The following is a 17,881-nucleotide window of genomic DNA, read 5'->3' on the forward strand; positions in this document are numbered from 1 at the left end:
CCCACAAAATCATTTGGTCTAGCCCTTTGTGGGTCCTGGAAGATCTCTAGCTCAGAAGGATCTAACACTGGCAATCCTCCCCCTCCCACGGACAGGAATAGCCTCTATTCAAGGCAGATGTGAATTCGTTTTGCTGAGAAAAAGAACCTTTCCTCCCCCCTTGCAGAAGAGTTGTTAGCTATGGAGCTGCTAGGACCGCCCAAGAAACTGTGATAACACTTTCCCACCTGGGCCATGGAGAAACATATTCCCTCTGTACTACAAGAGGGCTGGGAAAGGAAGTGGCGACAATGGAGGTGTTAAAGGAGGCAGAGCCAGAATGAGCGGGGGGGGGGGACGAGTTCTTAGCCAGTCTGTCCTCATTTCATCCTGCTGGAGGGGGTAGCAGGAGCCGGCTGTAGAATCCGGCCCCGACCATGTGGAGCTGGAGCAACTCCAGCATGCAGCTGGACGGCTATGCCCGGCTGGTGCAACAGACCATCCTGTGCCACCAGGTGGATAAGTATAGGGCTGTTGAAAAAAAAATCGAAAAAAATTGGATTCAGCAAAATTCGGCCCGTTTTGATTTGGGAAATGCTGAAGTCCATGGAATTCGGCCGAATAAAGCCATTAAAAACACATTCGCGCCTTTCCGCGGCTCCGGGGGGGGGCATTTTTAGAGGTAGAGGTCCCACACTTTCAGTGTAGCTTGAGGGGACCCTTCTTGCAAGAACCCCCATGTTTTGTGAAGATTGGGTCAGGGTCCCCCGAGATATGGGGTCCTTAAATGAAAGGATAATTCTTTGAGTCTGATGAAGCTTATTTATCGATTCAATGGCTAAGTGATTGATGGATAGTTTGAAATCACCAAGGATTGTTCTTAGGTGGTTTATGGCCGTTGATCTAGAGTTCCATAGAAGCCGTTGACCTCTGCATGGATGGATGGTAAGGGAAACCTTTTGTGGAATTAATCTTAGATGCATAGATCTGCCTCGAGGTTCTTGGATTACATCTTTTCCCAGTTGTAAGTCTTTCTGTAGATGAGTTCCCTCTGTAGCAGTGACTGTAGAGTGTTGCATATTCAAAAATGTGAGCCACCGTTGCCGCAGGCCTGAGCAATAGATAGCCTGTACATGTGGCTTCCCTATGAATCTTGTGAGTAAAGCATATAGAGGCTTCTCTGAACAGAAAATATGTGGAAAATAAAGTGAAGTAAAGGTCATGCTGGCTAAGACTATTCTGAGATAAATAAAACTGCAAGACTACAAGGTTATGATATGCAATGTTGCCCGCCTAATGGTTGTGGCTGGAATAATATCAGCATCATTTATCCGAGGTACTTTTACCTCTTCTTGACATTAACAAGAAGGTCATTTCTGCCTGGAAGTTTAGCCCCTCTGATAAGCTGCCCTGTGAGGAGAAAATAATGCTACCATCTAATGATTCAGACCTAGTCTTCAAACAGTGTAACAGATGGTGACCTTGCACTTGTGAACTTGGTGACTTAATGCCAGGAACATGGTAATGCTTTTCTTCACAGATCAAGTGACAATGGCACACCACCACCATGTGTGACCATGCCAGATGCAAGTATTATTGCACCATGCCAGGTGCAGGTATTAGTGTAGCCACCCAGGGCAGAAGCTTCTAGCCTCTCAGCTCAGATGATTACTGGTCTGAGAGAATAAAAGCCAGAACCAAACTGCCAGAAGGGAGGGAGTTGACGGAAGATGGCTTAGGCTGTCTGACCTCACTCTCTCCACATCTTCAAAGATGTAAAATTCTCTGTCTCTTGTGTGAGACTAAGAGGGAGTACGTCTTTCTTTCCCTTCCTCTAGAATCTCTGTGCAGAAGTTGTGCTTGGACTGGGGTTTTCTTGAAAAGCAGCTTCCCAGTGCTGCCTGGGAAACTTAAAACTGAAGGCTGTCGAAAGCAGTACATAACCAGGGAGTGGGGATTGTCAGTCTGCTTTTCTCATCAAATACTCCAAAATTACAATGCAAAACCCCTTGGGTGCACCTAAGGTAATTCTTTCCACCCCAACTATTAGTTGGAAGTACTGGGATATTTTTTAAACTGCCTTATGTTGAACAGTATCACTCAGAAAAGGATTTTTAGCCAATTGATCTCTGGGTTTTAAATACATGTAAATATTATGAAACATCAGTAGGACATTGAATGCAGACTCCAAAGTGTAAGCCAAAAGAAGCATTTGATAGCCAGTGTGTTTTAAGGCTGGAGTACAAGCTTACAACTTACCAAATGAAAGCTTACTCTCACTTTTGGAAGCAGCCATCTGTAAGGGTTTTTTTTTAATCCATCAGCATAGGAATATGGTCAAGTGCCATGGTTCCATTTCTGGTGTATTGACTTGTCTTTAGTACTGTGGAAAGATGATGGCATTGCCATGGCAGGATGTGGCCCCTGGCCCTTCATACTACACACCCAGCTTCTTGACTCTAACAAGGATTCAGGTACTGTCTTTGACTAAGCTGGACATGGAGTGTGCAAGTTTATTGCTTTCTTTCTTTAGGCAAACAAAAGAGCTTGCAGTGGCCAAGGTGAGTGTGTTCACTCACTTGCTCACTCTTTCCCCCCACCCCCACACTGTAATCAGAGAATAAATATGTCTTGCTGAATCCACCGTGGCTCCAGGATTGAAGAGAAAGAAGAGCTGGTTTTTATACCCCATTTTTCTCTACCTTTAAGGAGTCTCAAAGTGGCTTAGTCGCCTTCCCTTCCCTCTTCCTACAACAGGCCCCTTGTGAGATTGGTGGTGCTGAGACAGTTCTGAGAGAACTGTGACGGTCCCAAGGTAGGCTTTGTGTGGAGGAGCAGGGAATCAAACCCGGTTCTCCAGATTACAGTCTGCTGCTCTTAACCACTACACCATGCCGGCTCTCTGGGGAAACAAGCTCCATCATTCCGTTCTGCACCCGGAGCTGTGAGCAGACTTTGAGAGGTCTGGACTCGCATCCTGAGGACTCTGGAATCTACTTCTGTAGCGTCCCCTTTCTCACCATGGATCTGCCAAGGAAAAAGCCATCTGTCCCAGGGCCCCCTCATTGTTACAGGGGTAGAAAGGGAGAGTTACTGAACAAGGCCATAATAGGTTTGCTGCAGCTTGTCTGAACAGTGTAGAGTGGGAAGATGTGTTTTGTCAAATGGGAAAGTTCTTTGGCCATTCTATTTAATATGTTTTATACCTCTTGTATGCATATTGTATACCGTATAACAACGGTATCTGGTTCTTTTTCTAGAAGAGATGTCTGAAGTTGTGGCTAAAACCCTAGTAACAAAACATGTTTCCCTTATATGAAACACTTTGCAACACCTAACCGATTTACAGCTGATGATCTCTACCTCAAGCAGTTCACAGTCTAGGAGATACTAGATGGATTCATCCATCACAGACCTAAGTAAACAATGAGACAGTACAGCTCAATAAGACAGCCAGCAATTTAACAGCACCATCTGCCCATTCTAGGCTGCTTTGGTTGCTTTAATAGACTTGATAGGCTTTAATTTTATTCAAATGTGTCACAAGAACTGCATCTGCTGCATTTTTAAGAGATGAGATGTGGCTGAGACAAATAAACTTAAACATCTATTCAGCATTGTTTAGAAATGTGTATTGTTCCGCAGAGATAATAATGGAGGCTGCCAGAGGCTGCTCTCCTGAATTTAGCAGAATATACACCTAATCACTGTAAACCAGCTTTAAAAACCATCTGTCATTAATGATAAATCAGAATTGCCTGAATCAATCCCTCTCACAAAGTACACATTTTACATGTTCACTGGTTCATACAAGTGCAAATCAGAAAAACAGACATAAGGAAGATGCATCACACATATTAAACCACTAACTTTTCTTGGGGTCACGATGGTCAGACTTTATGACCTTCTCAGTCTTCTGTGACCCAGAATTCCTTGCATTGCTTTGTTTACTAATAACCAGTAACTTCTTTCAGGAAGGCAATTAAACTACAGTCATTCATGTAGATACAACTCATCCTCCACACTAACACATTATAGCATCTATAACTAAAACAGCAGGAGTTAAATATCTCCATGGTATCATTACCTTTTTAATCACTGATGACCTGAGCAGCAAACTACAAATATTTAATATTTTCCAAATGTTTTTGCTTTGTTGGTTTGTTTTTAAAAATAGCACTTTCAGGTACTTACATAAGAACATAAGAAAAGTCATGCTGGATCAGACCAAGGCCCATCAAGTCCAGCAGTCTGTTCACACAGTGGCCAACCAGGTGCTTCTAGGAAGTCCACAAACAAGATGACTGCAGCAGCATCCTGCTTGTGTTTCACAGCACCTAATACAATAGATATACTCCTCTGATATTGGAGAGAATAGGTATGCATCATGACCATGGATATCTCTATCCTCCATGAACATGTCCACTCCCCTCTTAAAGTCTTCCAAGTTGGCAGCCATGACCACATCCTGGGGCAGGGAGTTCCACAATTTAACTATGCGTTGTTTGAAGAAATACTTCCTTTCATCTGTTTTGAATCTCTCACCCTCCAGCTTCAGCAGATGATCCCGCATTCTGGTATTATGAGAGAGGGAGAAAAGCTTCCTGGGGATTTTGTGGGTGGGGACTGGGGATGGTGGGGTTTAGGGAGGGGAGGGACTTCAGCAGGGTATAATGCCATAAAGCCCAACTTCCAAGGCAGCCATTTTCTCCAGAGGAACTGATCGCTGTCATTTGGAGACCAGTTGTAATTCTAGGAGATCTCCAGCAACCACCTGGAATAGGGTTGCCAGGTCCCTCTTCGCCACTGGTGGAAGGTTTTTGGGGCAGAGCCTGAGGAGGGGAGGGTTTGGGGAGGTAAGGGAAGGGACTTCAATGCCATAGAGTCCAATTGCCAAAGTTCCGTTGTAACAGCAGGAGATCTCCAGCTAGTACCTGGAGGTTGGCAACCATGACCTGGAAGGTGGCAACCATAGTTAACTCCCCAATTTCTTTCTTTCTTCCTTTCCAGATTTTTCTGAAAATATGGGGCTTTTTCTAGTTTGTAGAAAGATCTGTCCTGTCTGGTCATGGCTCTAGTCTCTGGATTTAAGTATCCACAGATCTGGCTATTCTGAGAATTAAATATATTGACATAAAACTCAATGGGGTACTTCAGTTAACAGTGTGTCACGGGCAGAATTCAGGACACAACGGAAGTTGTTATGTTCTTCCTCCTCTCCCAATTAAATAAATTCATCATGTCACACATTGTCCCACTTTTGCTCCAAATTGTTGCCTGCCTTTGACAGGGGTTGGGGAAGCATGCTGCAGTGAATCAGAGGGGGGTAGTTTTGGTGGCAGAATGTGTCATTCTATGTTTTTCTGAAAGAGGTTCAGGATTGGGAAGGAGTTAACTATTTGGCACTTGAGAATCCTCTGAGAATTGGTAAGTGGCCAGAAGCTGCTACATAATGCACTTGTTTCAATGGATGTTTACATGATCACAGAACTTTATGCCATTAATTAAATCCATCTGTAACCCCTCTCCAATTGTGCAACTCACAGCCAAATAGCAATTTCCGCAGAATGAGGGCTTTCTAAGAAATTGACAGCTTCAGGTAGTACATTGCTCATATTAAAAGTAGAGACTTGAAATAATTTATGAAAGAATGACTGTTAGAAAATCTATGGGGAATATGCTTTTCAAAGAACTCAAGCATTAGATCAATGCTGTCAGATCTCAGGCAATAAATGTATGCAAAAAACCCGAACAATCTATAATCTAATTATTGGTTTGATAGCTTTATATCTCTTTAATGACTCCATCACTTAAGCTAATTGGCATTTTGTAAGTATTTCACCAGAAAAAGAAGATGACTTCACTTACTGCATTGTCTCCCAAAGCTGTTTTGATACTAAGCCGCACTTTGACAGCATTCTGCATATCTGCAACAGAAAAGGTATAAAATGAAAATGTAAAATGCAGCTGAAGCTCATTTTAGGTCCTCGGTTTTTCCCCCAATATATTAGAGCATTGTGGTGGTGGAAAGTGCTGTCAAATCGCAGCCGACTTATGGTGATCCCCCTAGGGTTTTCAAGGCAAGGGATGAATACAGGCAGTTTGCCAGTGCCTGGCTCTGTGTAGCAATCCTCAGCTTCCTTGATAGTCTCTCACTCAAATACTAATCAGGGCCGACCCTGTTTGGTGTCTGAGATCTGACAAGATAAGGCTTGCCTGGGCCATCTAGGTCAGGGCATCAGAGCATACATTTCATATATTGGCAATATACCCATATGGGTTGGATATCAATACTACAAAAAACAGCTGGATGTAGTATCAGATAAGTCTTATTAAGATAGTGGGGTAAAAGAAGGAAGGCTGTGATGGGTCCTGAAAACACAAGCAGTGGGGAAATCACAGGCCACTTACTGGTTTTCAGTTCTAAAAATATCAAAGATCACTTTTGCGACAAAGGGATCATATTCAGTATAAACTGTCTGTGGGATGCTCCATCAGGAGTTTCAATATGGTTTTAACCGTAATAATAGAATCCTCAAAACTACTTGCAAAATCATGCTATAGCCTGAGTACTGTTGAGTTTAGTGAGACTTATTTCCAAGCAAGTATGCAAAGGATTACAGCCCTGGTCTTTCAATTTACCAGATTTTCAAAGCAACTGCTGGGTTGAAGAACAAAGGATAGAGTGGAACCATCTTACCTGGTTTGCAAAGTACAGCATAAGCAACAGTAGTCCAGGCAGAGGCAAGCAGCAGTCTCCCTAACATCCTTCCAGACTGGAAAAGTTCAGGCAAAAAGGGGAAAAAAGCCACCACTCTAATGCAGTCTTAAACTTTCTGTGACCCAGGATTAAAGCATCAGCATAACTAGAAAGGAATCGAGTAAAGGGTTTAATAATTAACACCTCCCTTATTTTAGCAAAAAAACAGTTATTGAAAACAACGGTCTTCTGCCAGGTACATCCTTTTACCTTTTTAGGTACCTAAGCAAAGAAGGCAAGAAATATTTTTTTCCAGAACACTTCATGTTGCTGTGGTGCTGAAAACATAAGTGGCTGGGAGAAGGGGTGGAATATCAGACTAATAAAATAAAGTTTAACATCTCCAGCAGTTTAACATTTTGTCCTTCCATGCTTATGCCCGCCATTCTGTTGAATCTTGATTCCCTACTGTTGGGAAACTTGTGTTGCCACACAGGGACCATCAACTGTGATAGAAACTGCATTCGATCATTGTGCCAATTTACAAAAAATGTCTCCAAGGCAGATTCAGCAAACTACCGTCCTATTAATCTCCTCTCTTCGGTGGGGAAGTTATACACCTCATATTTATATTTCAAATTAGAGGAATGGATAATCTCTAACAACATACTAGGACATGAACAAATTGGTTTTAGGAAGGACTTTGCTCCTCAAGACCATTGCTTGATCTTAGCCCATTTAGTTGAAAAATATGCCTGTTCATCTAAACCACTGGTTCCCAACCAGGGGTCCATGGACCCCCAGGGGTCCGTGAGAACTAAATTAAGGTCCGCGAAACAAAGTTATAAACCCATAATAAATTAATATTTTCAATTATAAGTTCTCTATTATAAAAATATATATATTCAAATATTATTCTAAGTTTAATGTTTAACTAACAGTTATGATTAAAGTTTATTTTCAAATTCCCTGAATTTTTATTTTGAACCTTGGGGTCCCTGCACCGAACAAAAAAGTCCTAGTGGTCCCTGGTCAAAAAAAGGTTGGGAACCACTGATCTAAACTATATGTCTCTTTTACAGTTTTGGAGCGAGCTTTTGACACTATATCCAGGAATAGGTGGTGGGGAAACTGGAGCATACTTCAACTGACAAAATACTTTTTGGGTTGATCAAAAAAATCTTTTCTTGTGTGGCCCAAGTGCGTTGTAGTGATAAGGGTGAACTTACGTGGAGTTTCTGCCTGGATAGAGGCATGAAACAAGGTTGTCTTTTGGCATCTCTACTTTTTAATTTGTATTTGAATGACCTTTCAGCCAACCCCTCCTCAGCAGAATTTCATCCTCCATTTTTGTCTTCAAAGACATTAACCTTACTCTGTGCAGACAATGCCATCCTAATGTCCCACACTCAGATAAGCTTGAGAAGACTTCTAAATTGGTTCTCAAAGTATTGTAAATCAGAGGAACTTAAGATCAGTTATTTAAAGTCTAAAGTTATGATCTTTTCAAAAGCTAAGAAAATCACCCCCACTACTTGGAGAATTGAGGGTATCCAATTAGAACAAGTCTCCAAATGTCCATACCTGGGCATGATCTTCAACTCTCTTAATTGGAAACCCCATCTCAGATACATAGCAAAAAAAAAAACTTTGATGGCAGTGATTGAACGCTTTTTCTTCCATAAGGGAGGTAAATATATACCAGGGGAATTACAAATGGTCAACGTTAAAATTATCCCACAGTTCTTATAAGGAGCTTCAATATGGATTCCTCAGCTTGACGAGAGTATTGACCTCCCCTTGTGTCAGTTTTTACGGCGAATTAAAGGGACCCCAAGACATGTAACTGGAATAAGTTTAAGGCTAGAACTAGTCCAATGTTCTATAGAAACCAAAGTGTGGCTATAAGCCTTTAAACATAGGCTGAAGGACATATTTTCAACTGAGAAGGATGGCCTGATCTACAAATCTAAACCAAGACCATTTTTGCTCCCACTGGATGCAAGAAATTGACAAGAAAGTATTAACCCTAGGCCTATCTAAGGATACCTTATTAGGTATGGGGAAAAGTGAATCTATATTAACCATCAAGAACTAAATTAAAAAATTAGATTACTTCAGCTCTATAATGCGTGCTAAGAGAGTATCCTCTACCCAGTTTTTTGGTACCCTTCCATCTTTGCGAACTCCAGCTTATTTTAACAATTTAATAGTCCCTTGTTACCGTAGCTGGGGAAGGCAATGGCAAACCACCCCACAAACAAAGTCTGCCTTGGAAACGTCAGGATGTGACGTCACCCCATGGGTCAGGAATGACCCGGTGCTTGCACAGGGGACCTTTACCTTTACCTGTTACCGTAGAGCATTCATGCTTGCTCACTTGAACGCTGTCCCTTTGACGCTGCTAATTGGAAAATATGGCAACTTACCTTATTCATATAGGCTTTGTCCATGTGATCTGAAGAGAGTGGATTCATTGCCCCAAATGATGTTGGAATTCCCCCAATACAAACCTTAGCACGATCAATGGATTACTCCTATCTTAATCAAATTACCACCATAGCAAAAGATAGAGACCCAAGAACAACATTGGCAATAGCTAAGTATCTATCCACCATATTTTCCTTGAAGAAATAAAGGCTCCCCTTTTACTGCTCAAGACCTTTGTGTCAAGGGAGCTGGAAAGAAAGAAGAAAGAAACTGCAACTATGTTCACTAAAAGGGATGTATGAGTGGAACAGCATTAGAAGAAAATGAATGAGATGACAGAGACACAACATATGTCAGAACCATACTCTCCGTTCCTTCATTCGCAAATAAAAGGCTATGCAAAAGTTCTCACTTGTTTCACCCTTATCTTAAAAGCATTTATTATTTGTAAAGAAGTTCTATCAGTTTCAAAAGTTATGGGATATTTTTGTTGATCAGGATCCCATGCAAGTAGCAGAACCCCCTAGAGACCAGGAGATGAGAAAAGAGATTTTATCCCATTTGCACCACAAAACTGGCTAATTCAGCAGTTAAGAGAAAAAGGAAAAAAAATAGAAGAAAATATAGTGTATATATTATAGTATTCACAGCTGCAGTCATTTCCACATGGGTATTTGTTCTTGAGTTCAGTGTTTTTGGGAAGTGGGGTTTTTTTTTTCCTGCCTTCTCTCAGCATCATGATGCATTCAGGCGCCTTACAGGGTTTCTCAAGCTTTTCTCTGATCTCTCCCATACCTGTGCTCTGAAGTTTTGGGTAAGACTGCTGGAAAGCCTGGATGACTAACAAGTGGGCAGATTTTCCCAGTCCTGCCCACACAGCAACCAATTTTCCCACCTCTGTGGTGGACATTTCCTCCCCATCATGTGTGTGTGTGTGCGCTTTTTTGGTTTGGTTTAATAGGCAATGGAATATCATTATAACAATACAACAAAACATGTACCTGAATTCCCAGCTTTTTCTTACTTACTTTTTTTATATCCCACCTTTTCCCCCAATGGGGACCCGAACCAAATTACATAATTCCCCTCGCCTCCATTTTATCCTCCCAACAACCCTGTGAGGTAGGATAGGCCGAATGAGTTACTGGCCCAAGATCACCCAGCAACTCCCGCAGCAGGGATTTGAACCTGGGCCTCCCACATCCTAGTCTAACACTCCAACCGCTACACCATAAAAAAGTTGCTAGCTCCTTTCATTGCAGCTATATCAGAGGAAAAACATATCTCCATAATGAAAGGGGCTAGGAACACTTTAAAAAAATGAAATGAATTCAGAGTACCCAACATATAGATTGATACATCCAGTCAGTCTTCCTTCCTTTTTTCCTCCTGTCAAGATCCCGTAAGGTTTTTAAGGTAAGAGATGTTCAGAGGTGATTTCCCATTGTCTGCCTCCACATCACACTCCTGGTCTTCCTTGGTGTTCTCCCATCCAATTACCAACCAGGGCTGACCCTGCTTAGCTTCTGAGATCCACCTTGAAAAGAGGTTCTGTACTCCTATAGCCATGGTGGCATCGGGGGGGTGAATGGCTGCTGCTGGGGAATGGGACCGGGAAACAGCAGTGGAACTAGGGTTGCCAGCTCTGGGTTGGGAAATACCTGGAGATTTTTGGGGTGGAACCTGAGGAGGGTGGGGTTTGGAGAGGGGAGGGACTTCAGTGCCACAGAGTTCAATCGCCAAAGTGGCTATTTTCTCCAGGGGAACTGATCTCTATCAGATGGAGATCTTCAGCCACCGCCTGGAGGCGAACAACCCTTAGCGGAACCTACCCGGGGGAAGCCCAATTGCCGCTGCACTGCATTGACAGCTGCAACAATGAGGAAACTTCACCCGCCTGTGTTTTCCATGTGGCAAACACTTGCAATTCCAAGCAACTACGAGCCAGACGAGATGTTTCAACTGAGTCAGTACACAGGTGCCCAACTCAACCCGCTATCCCATTAAAGAACTGGGTAACAAGTGTCAGGGTCCTGACCGGAACCGTCCCTGGCTTTGTTCAAGTGGCGTGCCGTGCCGTGAATCACGCTTATTTCTGTGCACGTGTATCGTGTGGGTTTGTTTCTCTGTGTGATGTCAAGCCGTCAGACTCTTGACATGAGTTCGGCCCTTTGCTGTTCTAGGGTTTCTTTTGGGTTTCGTTCCCCTGAACTGTTCAAGCAGCCCACTCTCCCATCCTCCCTCCCTGCTCCGACCTTGAGCCCCTGGCAGGCCTCACAGTATTGTGGCTGGCTTACTCCCCTGCTTCCTACCAGGCGCTGTTATCTTTTGACTCCCAGGCCGCTTCGCTTTGCACCTGGGATGGTGTTAGGCTTAAAGTTATGCTTTGTAGTTTTGGTCGCCATGAGCAGCTTTGACTTCATGGATTGCTCATGCTCTATACCTACATGCTCCTCAATAAACGTTTACCTGCTTCTGATTTACCTGTCTGAGCAAGTGACTTATTGGGATTGCTCAGGGCAGCTGAAGAACCTCACAACAAGGGCTCCAAAATGCTGTGGGGGGTGGGAGGAGGGCCTTCTGGCTACCCTACCAGGCCATTTTCACCAGCAGAAATAGATGTGGGGGTAGACCCAGAGAAAGGGGCAAATAGGCCCCCCTCGGCGGTTTCTGTTGGTGAAAACAGTGTGGTAGGGAAGCCATCATCCTCTCCATCCCCTTTACAGAGCCGAACAGAGCAACAGATAACTTTCAAGTTAAGTTTCCCAGTTCTCCCCTGTGACAGCGAGTCAGGTCGGGCACCCATGTCACTATTTGGGCCACACGTAACATCTAGTTTGGCTCTAAAATAAAGGCTTACTCAAATGACCCTTCTGATGCATAGGGGCTGTCTGTCTACCAATTTCCAGCCCATGGCCATTCAGTGCCCAGCCACCATGTGCAAGGTAAATGTCTAACAACCGACAGCTGGGGTAACATACTCAGTATTTTCAGACTTATAGTATTTTCAGATTTCTTCTTATAGACACTGTACAAGTGACAGCCACTGTCACTGTCATAATGTATACCAAAAAACCCACAACCACCACAACCACCTTGGCCAGTTACACGCTGACCTAATAACCATTGGAACCATACATTGTTAATGGTTTTGATACAGTGATACTGGCTTTTTTCACATCTACTACCATACAGGGTAAACATGTTGTGGCTGGCTGCTAATCCAGGATTAGCTGAACTTTGTGTTTCCGGGCTTTGTTGCTAAAGGAATCTTTATTCCTGAATTCTGGACACACAAAAATGCGGAGCTGTTTTATTAATCAATATACATCCCTGTTTCTAGGGTGGATGGACTGATAAACAGACACTGTTAGCTGAACCTCAAGTCATTTGAATCTCTTAAATCATGCCTTCTTTTCAGACAGCCCATCACAGGGACATATGTTCATGGCAGTTTCCCCTAGATATTCTCTTTCCATGTTGAAGCGCAAAAGTTGGGCCAAAAGGTAGAAATCTGAGTATTCAATGAGCACATCCCAGACCCATAAACACCGAGCACACATATGCTCAATGTAGCTTTTTGCACAAAGTACATCCATTTGTCCAAACGTCTGATTAGCCACATGTTTGGACTGCCCTTTTGAACATTATGAAAGTAAATGTTATGAAAAACTCTTTAGACTGAAAACTTTTGCCTCATCAGAAGATGCCAGTCCAATGCAATTGAGATAATAATCTGGTGGTCCATGGTTAAATTTAACCCTACTAAGATTTCCAGTCAGGCCACGATCATAAGTATTTTTTGTACAGATCAGCTGCTGTCTTGGGACAAATAAGGACAATTTAGCAAAAGCTCCTCTTGCTCCTCTAAATGCTTTTGGAAGTGGAAAGTCCCAGGACAGTAAAATATTTACTGATATACAGGTTAATGAACAGCTATATTTAGAGAAGCTCAGCTGTTGTGTTTTGACAAATTAACTGTTAGAAATTCTGGGGGAGTTAATCGCTACTGCTTTACTCTAAAAATTAACTTCCCTTGGCCAAAGAAGTTTAAATGTATTACTGCCACTCTTTAATAACTCGTGGAAAGAAAATGAATGTTTTTTAAAGGATTGCCTATTAACGTGCTTGATTCTTCATGGCACTTTCCATGTACACTCAAAGGAATAGCAAGTGAAAAGAAATTTCCAGCCAGCTTCAAATATGCACAGAAACTATGGCTATTTACTTGTGTGTGTGTGAAAAGTGCCATCAAGTCATAGGTGATTTATAGCAGTGGGGTTTTCAAGACAAGAGATTATCAGAGGTGGTTTGCCATTGCCTTCCTCTGCATAGTAACCCTTGTATTCCTTGAAGATCTCCCATCCAAATACTAACCAGGGCCAACCCTGCTTAGCTTCCAAGACCTGATGAGATTAGGCTAGCCTGGGCCACCTAGTTCAGGGTGGCTGTTTACTTATTTAGGGTACTTAAAAAGCATTTGGAAAAACTTTACTTGATTGACTGATTCATGGAAGATAGGTCTATCAGCAGCTACTAGTCATAGTGACTAAAGGAAACCTGCACATGCAGAGGCAGCAAACCTCTGAATACCAATGCCAGGAAGCAACATCAGGGAAAGATCTCAGCCACTATGCCTTGTTTCTGGCTCTCTACGGAGTAATTGGTTCGCCACTGTGTGACAGACAGGATGCTGGACTAGATGGACCACTGGTTTGATCCAGCAAGGCTCTTCTTATGGGACTTGTATTTGTAGAATAGCCCTGACCTGGATGGCCCAGGCTAGCCTGATCTCATCAGATCTCAGAAGCTAAGCAGGGTCAGCCCTGCTATGAATTAATGACCTCAAAACATCCTATCGTTAACAGCCTTGCTCAGGTCTTGCAAACGGATGGTCATGGCTGCCTTGATTGGTTCAGTCATTTTGGGTCTTCATCTTTTCTTGCTCCCTTCAACTTTGCCTAGCATTATTGTCTTTCCCAGTGAGTCTTGTCTTTTCATGATATGACCAAAGTACAATAGCCTCAGTTTAGTCATTTTAGCTTCTAGGGAGACTTCAGGCTTGATCTGATCGAGAGCCCACTTATTTGTCTTTTTGGTGGTTCACGGTATCCATAAAACTCTCCTCCAAACACCACATTGCAAATGAATTAACTTCCTTCCTGCTTCCTTCCTTCCTGCTCCCTTCAACTTTGCCTAGCATTATTGTCTTTCCCAGTGAGTCTTGTCTCTTCATGATATGACCAAAGTACAATAGCCTCAGTTTAGTCATTTTAGCTTCTAGGGAGACTTCAGGCTTGATCTGATCGAGAGCCCACTTATTTGTCTTTTTGGTGGTTCACGGTATCCGTAAAACTCTCCTCCAAACACCACATTGCAAATGAATTAACTTCCTTCCTGCTTTCTTCATTGTCCACCTTTCACATCCATACATAGTAATGGGGAAATACTATGGTTTGAATTATCTTGGTTGCCAGCGACACATCCTTACACTTAAGAATCCCTTCTGGCTCCTTCATGGTTGCCCTTTAGTCCCCTTCTGATTTCTTGGTTGCAGACTTTCTTCGGTTGATGAAGAAGCCAAGGAACATAAAATGTTGAACAATTTCATTGTATTTCTCGTCAACCTTAAAGTTGTGAAATTTCTCAACAATCATTACTTTTGCCTTCTTGATGTTCAGCTGTAATCCTGCCTTGGCAATTTCTGTTTTGGCACCCTAAATACTAACACGTTTTATTCCAGCATAAACTTCTGTGAATAGTTTCATGTAAAGTTTATACTTTTTTGTGGAAAGGTGAGGCTCTAATAAACATTATTAGAAGAAAAAAGCCTGCTGTCTTAATTTGCAACACCTTAAAGGAAGCATTCCTTCATGTGCACAAGAAAAAGGGTAATGCTCTTAAATACTCTTCAGATACCTGCCATGTAAATTCTCATAAAAACATAATTACGAAAACCAAATGTGTTTACTGATTAACTGGCACACATCTTTTCATCAATCAAAAGATTTTAAACCAGTTAACCTGAATAATCAACTGAACACTGCAGTCCTAATTTTGAATAACTTTAGTGTTTGTTTCTAGATTGGAGACACTTGCCCTCCCTATACACAGTAAGTCCAAAATAACCTAGAAGAGGGTCCATCAATTACTGTAGTTCTAAAAGCAGTTACTTGGAATTTGTTCATTTCAACAGATCCCTGTAAGCCACAAACTTTAACACGGCTTACCAAGAGTGTTTGGTAAAAACTAGGAAGATGACCTGAGGAGTTAGCATGTTTGGATTTAGGATTTGTGGCTATTTGGAAGCAAATCCTGTTGAACTCAGTGTGATGTCAGTAAACATCCATAAGATAAGACTTCTGGTATATTATACAGCTTTGTGTGTGTGTGTGTGTGTGTGTGTGTAAAGTGACATCAAGTCGCAGCCGACTTATGGCGACCTCTTTTGGGGTTTTCATGGCAAGAGACTAACAGAGGTGGCTTGCCAGTGCCTTCCTCTGCACAGTAACCCTGGTATTCCCTGGTGGTCTCCCATCCAAATACTAACCAGGGCTGACCCTGCTTAGCTTCTGAGATCTGACAAGATCAGGCTAGCCTGGGCCATCCAGGTCAGGGCATTATACAGCTTTACCCTCACCCTAAATACACTACTGGATACATGCAATTATGATATATTACATCCTCAGGTCTCCATGTCAAGAAGATTAAGGATGTGGGGCTTTTTATCACCCCCACTCCTTTTGGTATTTGTCTTGAACAAAAACTGATGAAGATTTCCCAGTAACTCAAAAGCTTGCTGATAACTTTGTGACAATTTGGTTGGACCCAATCAAAAATTGTTAAGCTGCTCTCTGCCTCTTTTTTGTTACTTTTTTCCTAATAGACCAACCTGTCAAAGAGCTCCCCAACCTGTCCCCACCAGTTGGAGGCTGCTTTGGTTTGGTCAAAAGTTTCCCACAAAGACAAAACCTTGAACTCCAGGCTTTCGCCCCAAGTCCAAGGAGTAGCTGCCACCAGCCCTTTCAAAAGGTTGAGCTCCAGGGGGAAGATAAGGGCAATCCTCTCCCAACTCACTCCAAAATTAAGTGCAACACTTACCCTGCAAGGTAGAGGCCTACCAGGGAAAGATTACACTCCCAAAATGTCTTAGGTTTTTGGTTTTACACTCACACAAGGCACTTAGAATTTAGGCTTGGAATCCCAAAATCACAGACACAAGCCATTTAAAGGCTAACAATTTATTTATAAGATTCAAGCTGGTTTACAGGAAAGAAAAAGAAATGAAGTGTTAAGCAAGAAAATAATAAACTATTTAGCATAACTAGCTAATACATTCAAAAGCCTTTTTGGTTCAAAAGGATTGGCAAAGGTTTCTTGCATCAGGTTTATAGTTACCAAGTTCCAAAGATGCTTCCAGCATTCAAGAGTTTCAAAAGGTTGTCCAAAAGGTTTCTCCAAGCAGGTCAGCTTGACCAAAGTTTCCCCCTCAAGGGCCAAAATCAAATGGGTTGTGATGCAGCCAGCACAGCTCTCCTGCTGTACCCCAAAGCATGCATAGTTTTCTCAAGGGTTGGTTTGTCCTTATATTCGTTTTCTCAGTGGCATGAGCTCATAGAGGCCAATTGAGAAAACGCAAGCACTTAGCTGTTAATTAATCACTTGGTCAGAATTGCTGACTTACTCAGAGATGTGTTCAGGTGAGGAAGCCTGCAGAACTACCTGCACCTGGACATTGTCATGATGGCTGACCATTTAATTACCATGGCAATGCACGGCCTTGCACTCCAAAAAGGGGAAAGGTTAACTAGCACCAGCTGGGGCTTACTCCCTCCACAGAAGCAGTTTTCAAAAGGAAACTTATTTTTCTGGTCTAAAATCCCAATAACACAAAATCTATAGGCCTCCCAGGCCTGAACCAAAAAATCATGCAATCCAAGAAATTGAGAGACCTCAACTTCTTGACACAACCATCAACAATCTTCATTGCAAAGTATGCCAAGGTAGGGCTACCACTGGAAGGGCTCCAACATAAGGAAGAGTCTAGCCTTCGTGGCGCAGAGTGGTAAGCTGCAGTACTGCAGTCAAAAGCTCCACTCAAGACCTGAGTTCGATCCTGAAGGAAGTTGGTTTCAGGTAGCCGGCTCAAGGTTGACTCAGCCTTCCATCCTTCCGAGGTTGGTAAAATGAGGTAAGATGACCAGGGAAGGCGCTGGCAACCCACCCCATAAACAAAAGTTTGCCTAGTAAACGTCGGGATGTGATGTCACCCCATGGATCAGGAATGACCCGGTGCTTGCGCAGATAGGTTTGCCAGGTCCCTCTTCTCAACCTGTGGGAGATTTGGGGGGGGCGGAGCCTGAAGAGGGCGGGGTTTGGGGAGGGACTTCAATGCCATATTGTTCAAATGCCAAAGAGGCCATTTTTCTCCAGGTGATCTGATCTCTATCGGCTGGAGATCAGTTGAATAAGCAGGAAATCTCCTGCTACTACCTGGCAGTTGGAGAAAAAATAGACACCACTGTACAAGTATCGGGAGATTTGGAAATCAGTACAGGAGCGAGAACAATTTAAACAAAGTGCAAAATGTTTATAAGCTACTACATGAATATAAAGACAACACAAGACAAAATATACACAAAAGACCTACAAAAGCCATCTATAAATGTTCATATGTACAACAGGAGTAATTTTTCAAAGTTGTCTCAGGTATGAGTACAAATTCTTCTTTTGAAGGCAAATATCATGTAGTAAGATAGAAGCCACCAGTTT

At 42.6% G+C, this 17,881-nt stretch overlaps 1 protein-coding gene across 1 annotated transcript in view; it reads right to left on the bottom strand.

Moving 5' to 3' along the window:
* The window catches only part of CLTRN (collectrin, amino acid transport regulator), a 42,855-nt gene extending 33,699 nt beyond the window's left edge, over window positions 1-9,156 (bottom strand). The window contains exons 1-3 of the mRNA XM_056861797.1: window positions 9,109-9,156; window positions 6,680-6,755; window positions 5,848-5,906 (exon numbers count right to left, since the gene is read on the bottom strand). Coding sequence (XP_056717775.1) covers window positions 5,848-5,906; window positions 6,680-6,755; window positions 9,109-9,156 — 183 coding nt within the window. The remainder of the gene's footprint in view (window positions 1-5,847; window positions 5,907-6,679; window positions 6,756-9,108) is intronic.
* Between the last annotated feature and the right edge of the window lie 8,725 nt (window positions 9,157-17,881).

This window comes from Euleptes europaea, chromosome 16 (genome assembly GCF_029931775.1).
Source record: "Euleptes europaea isolate rEulEur1 chromosome 16, rEulEur1.hap1, whole genome shotgun sequence".
NCBI lineage: Eukaryota > Metazoa > Chordata > Lepidosauria > Squamata > Sphaerodactylidae > Euleptes > Euleptes europaea.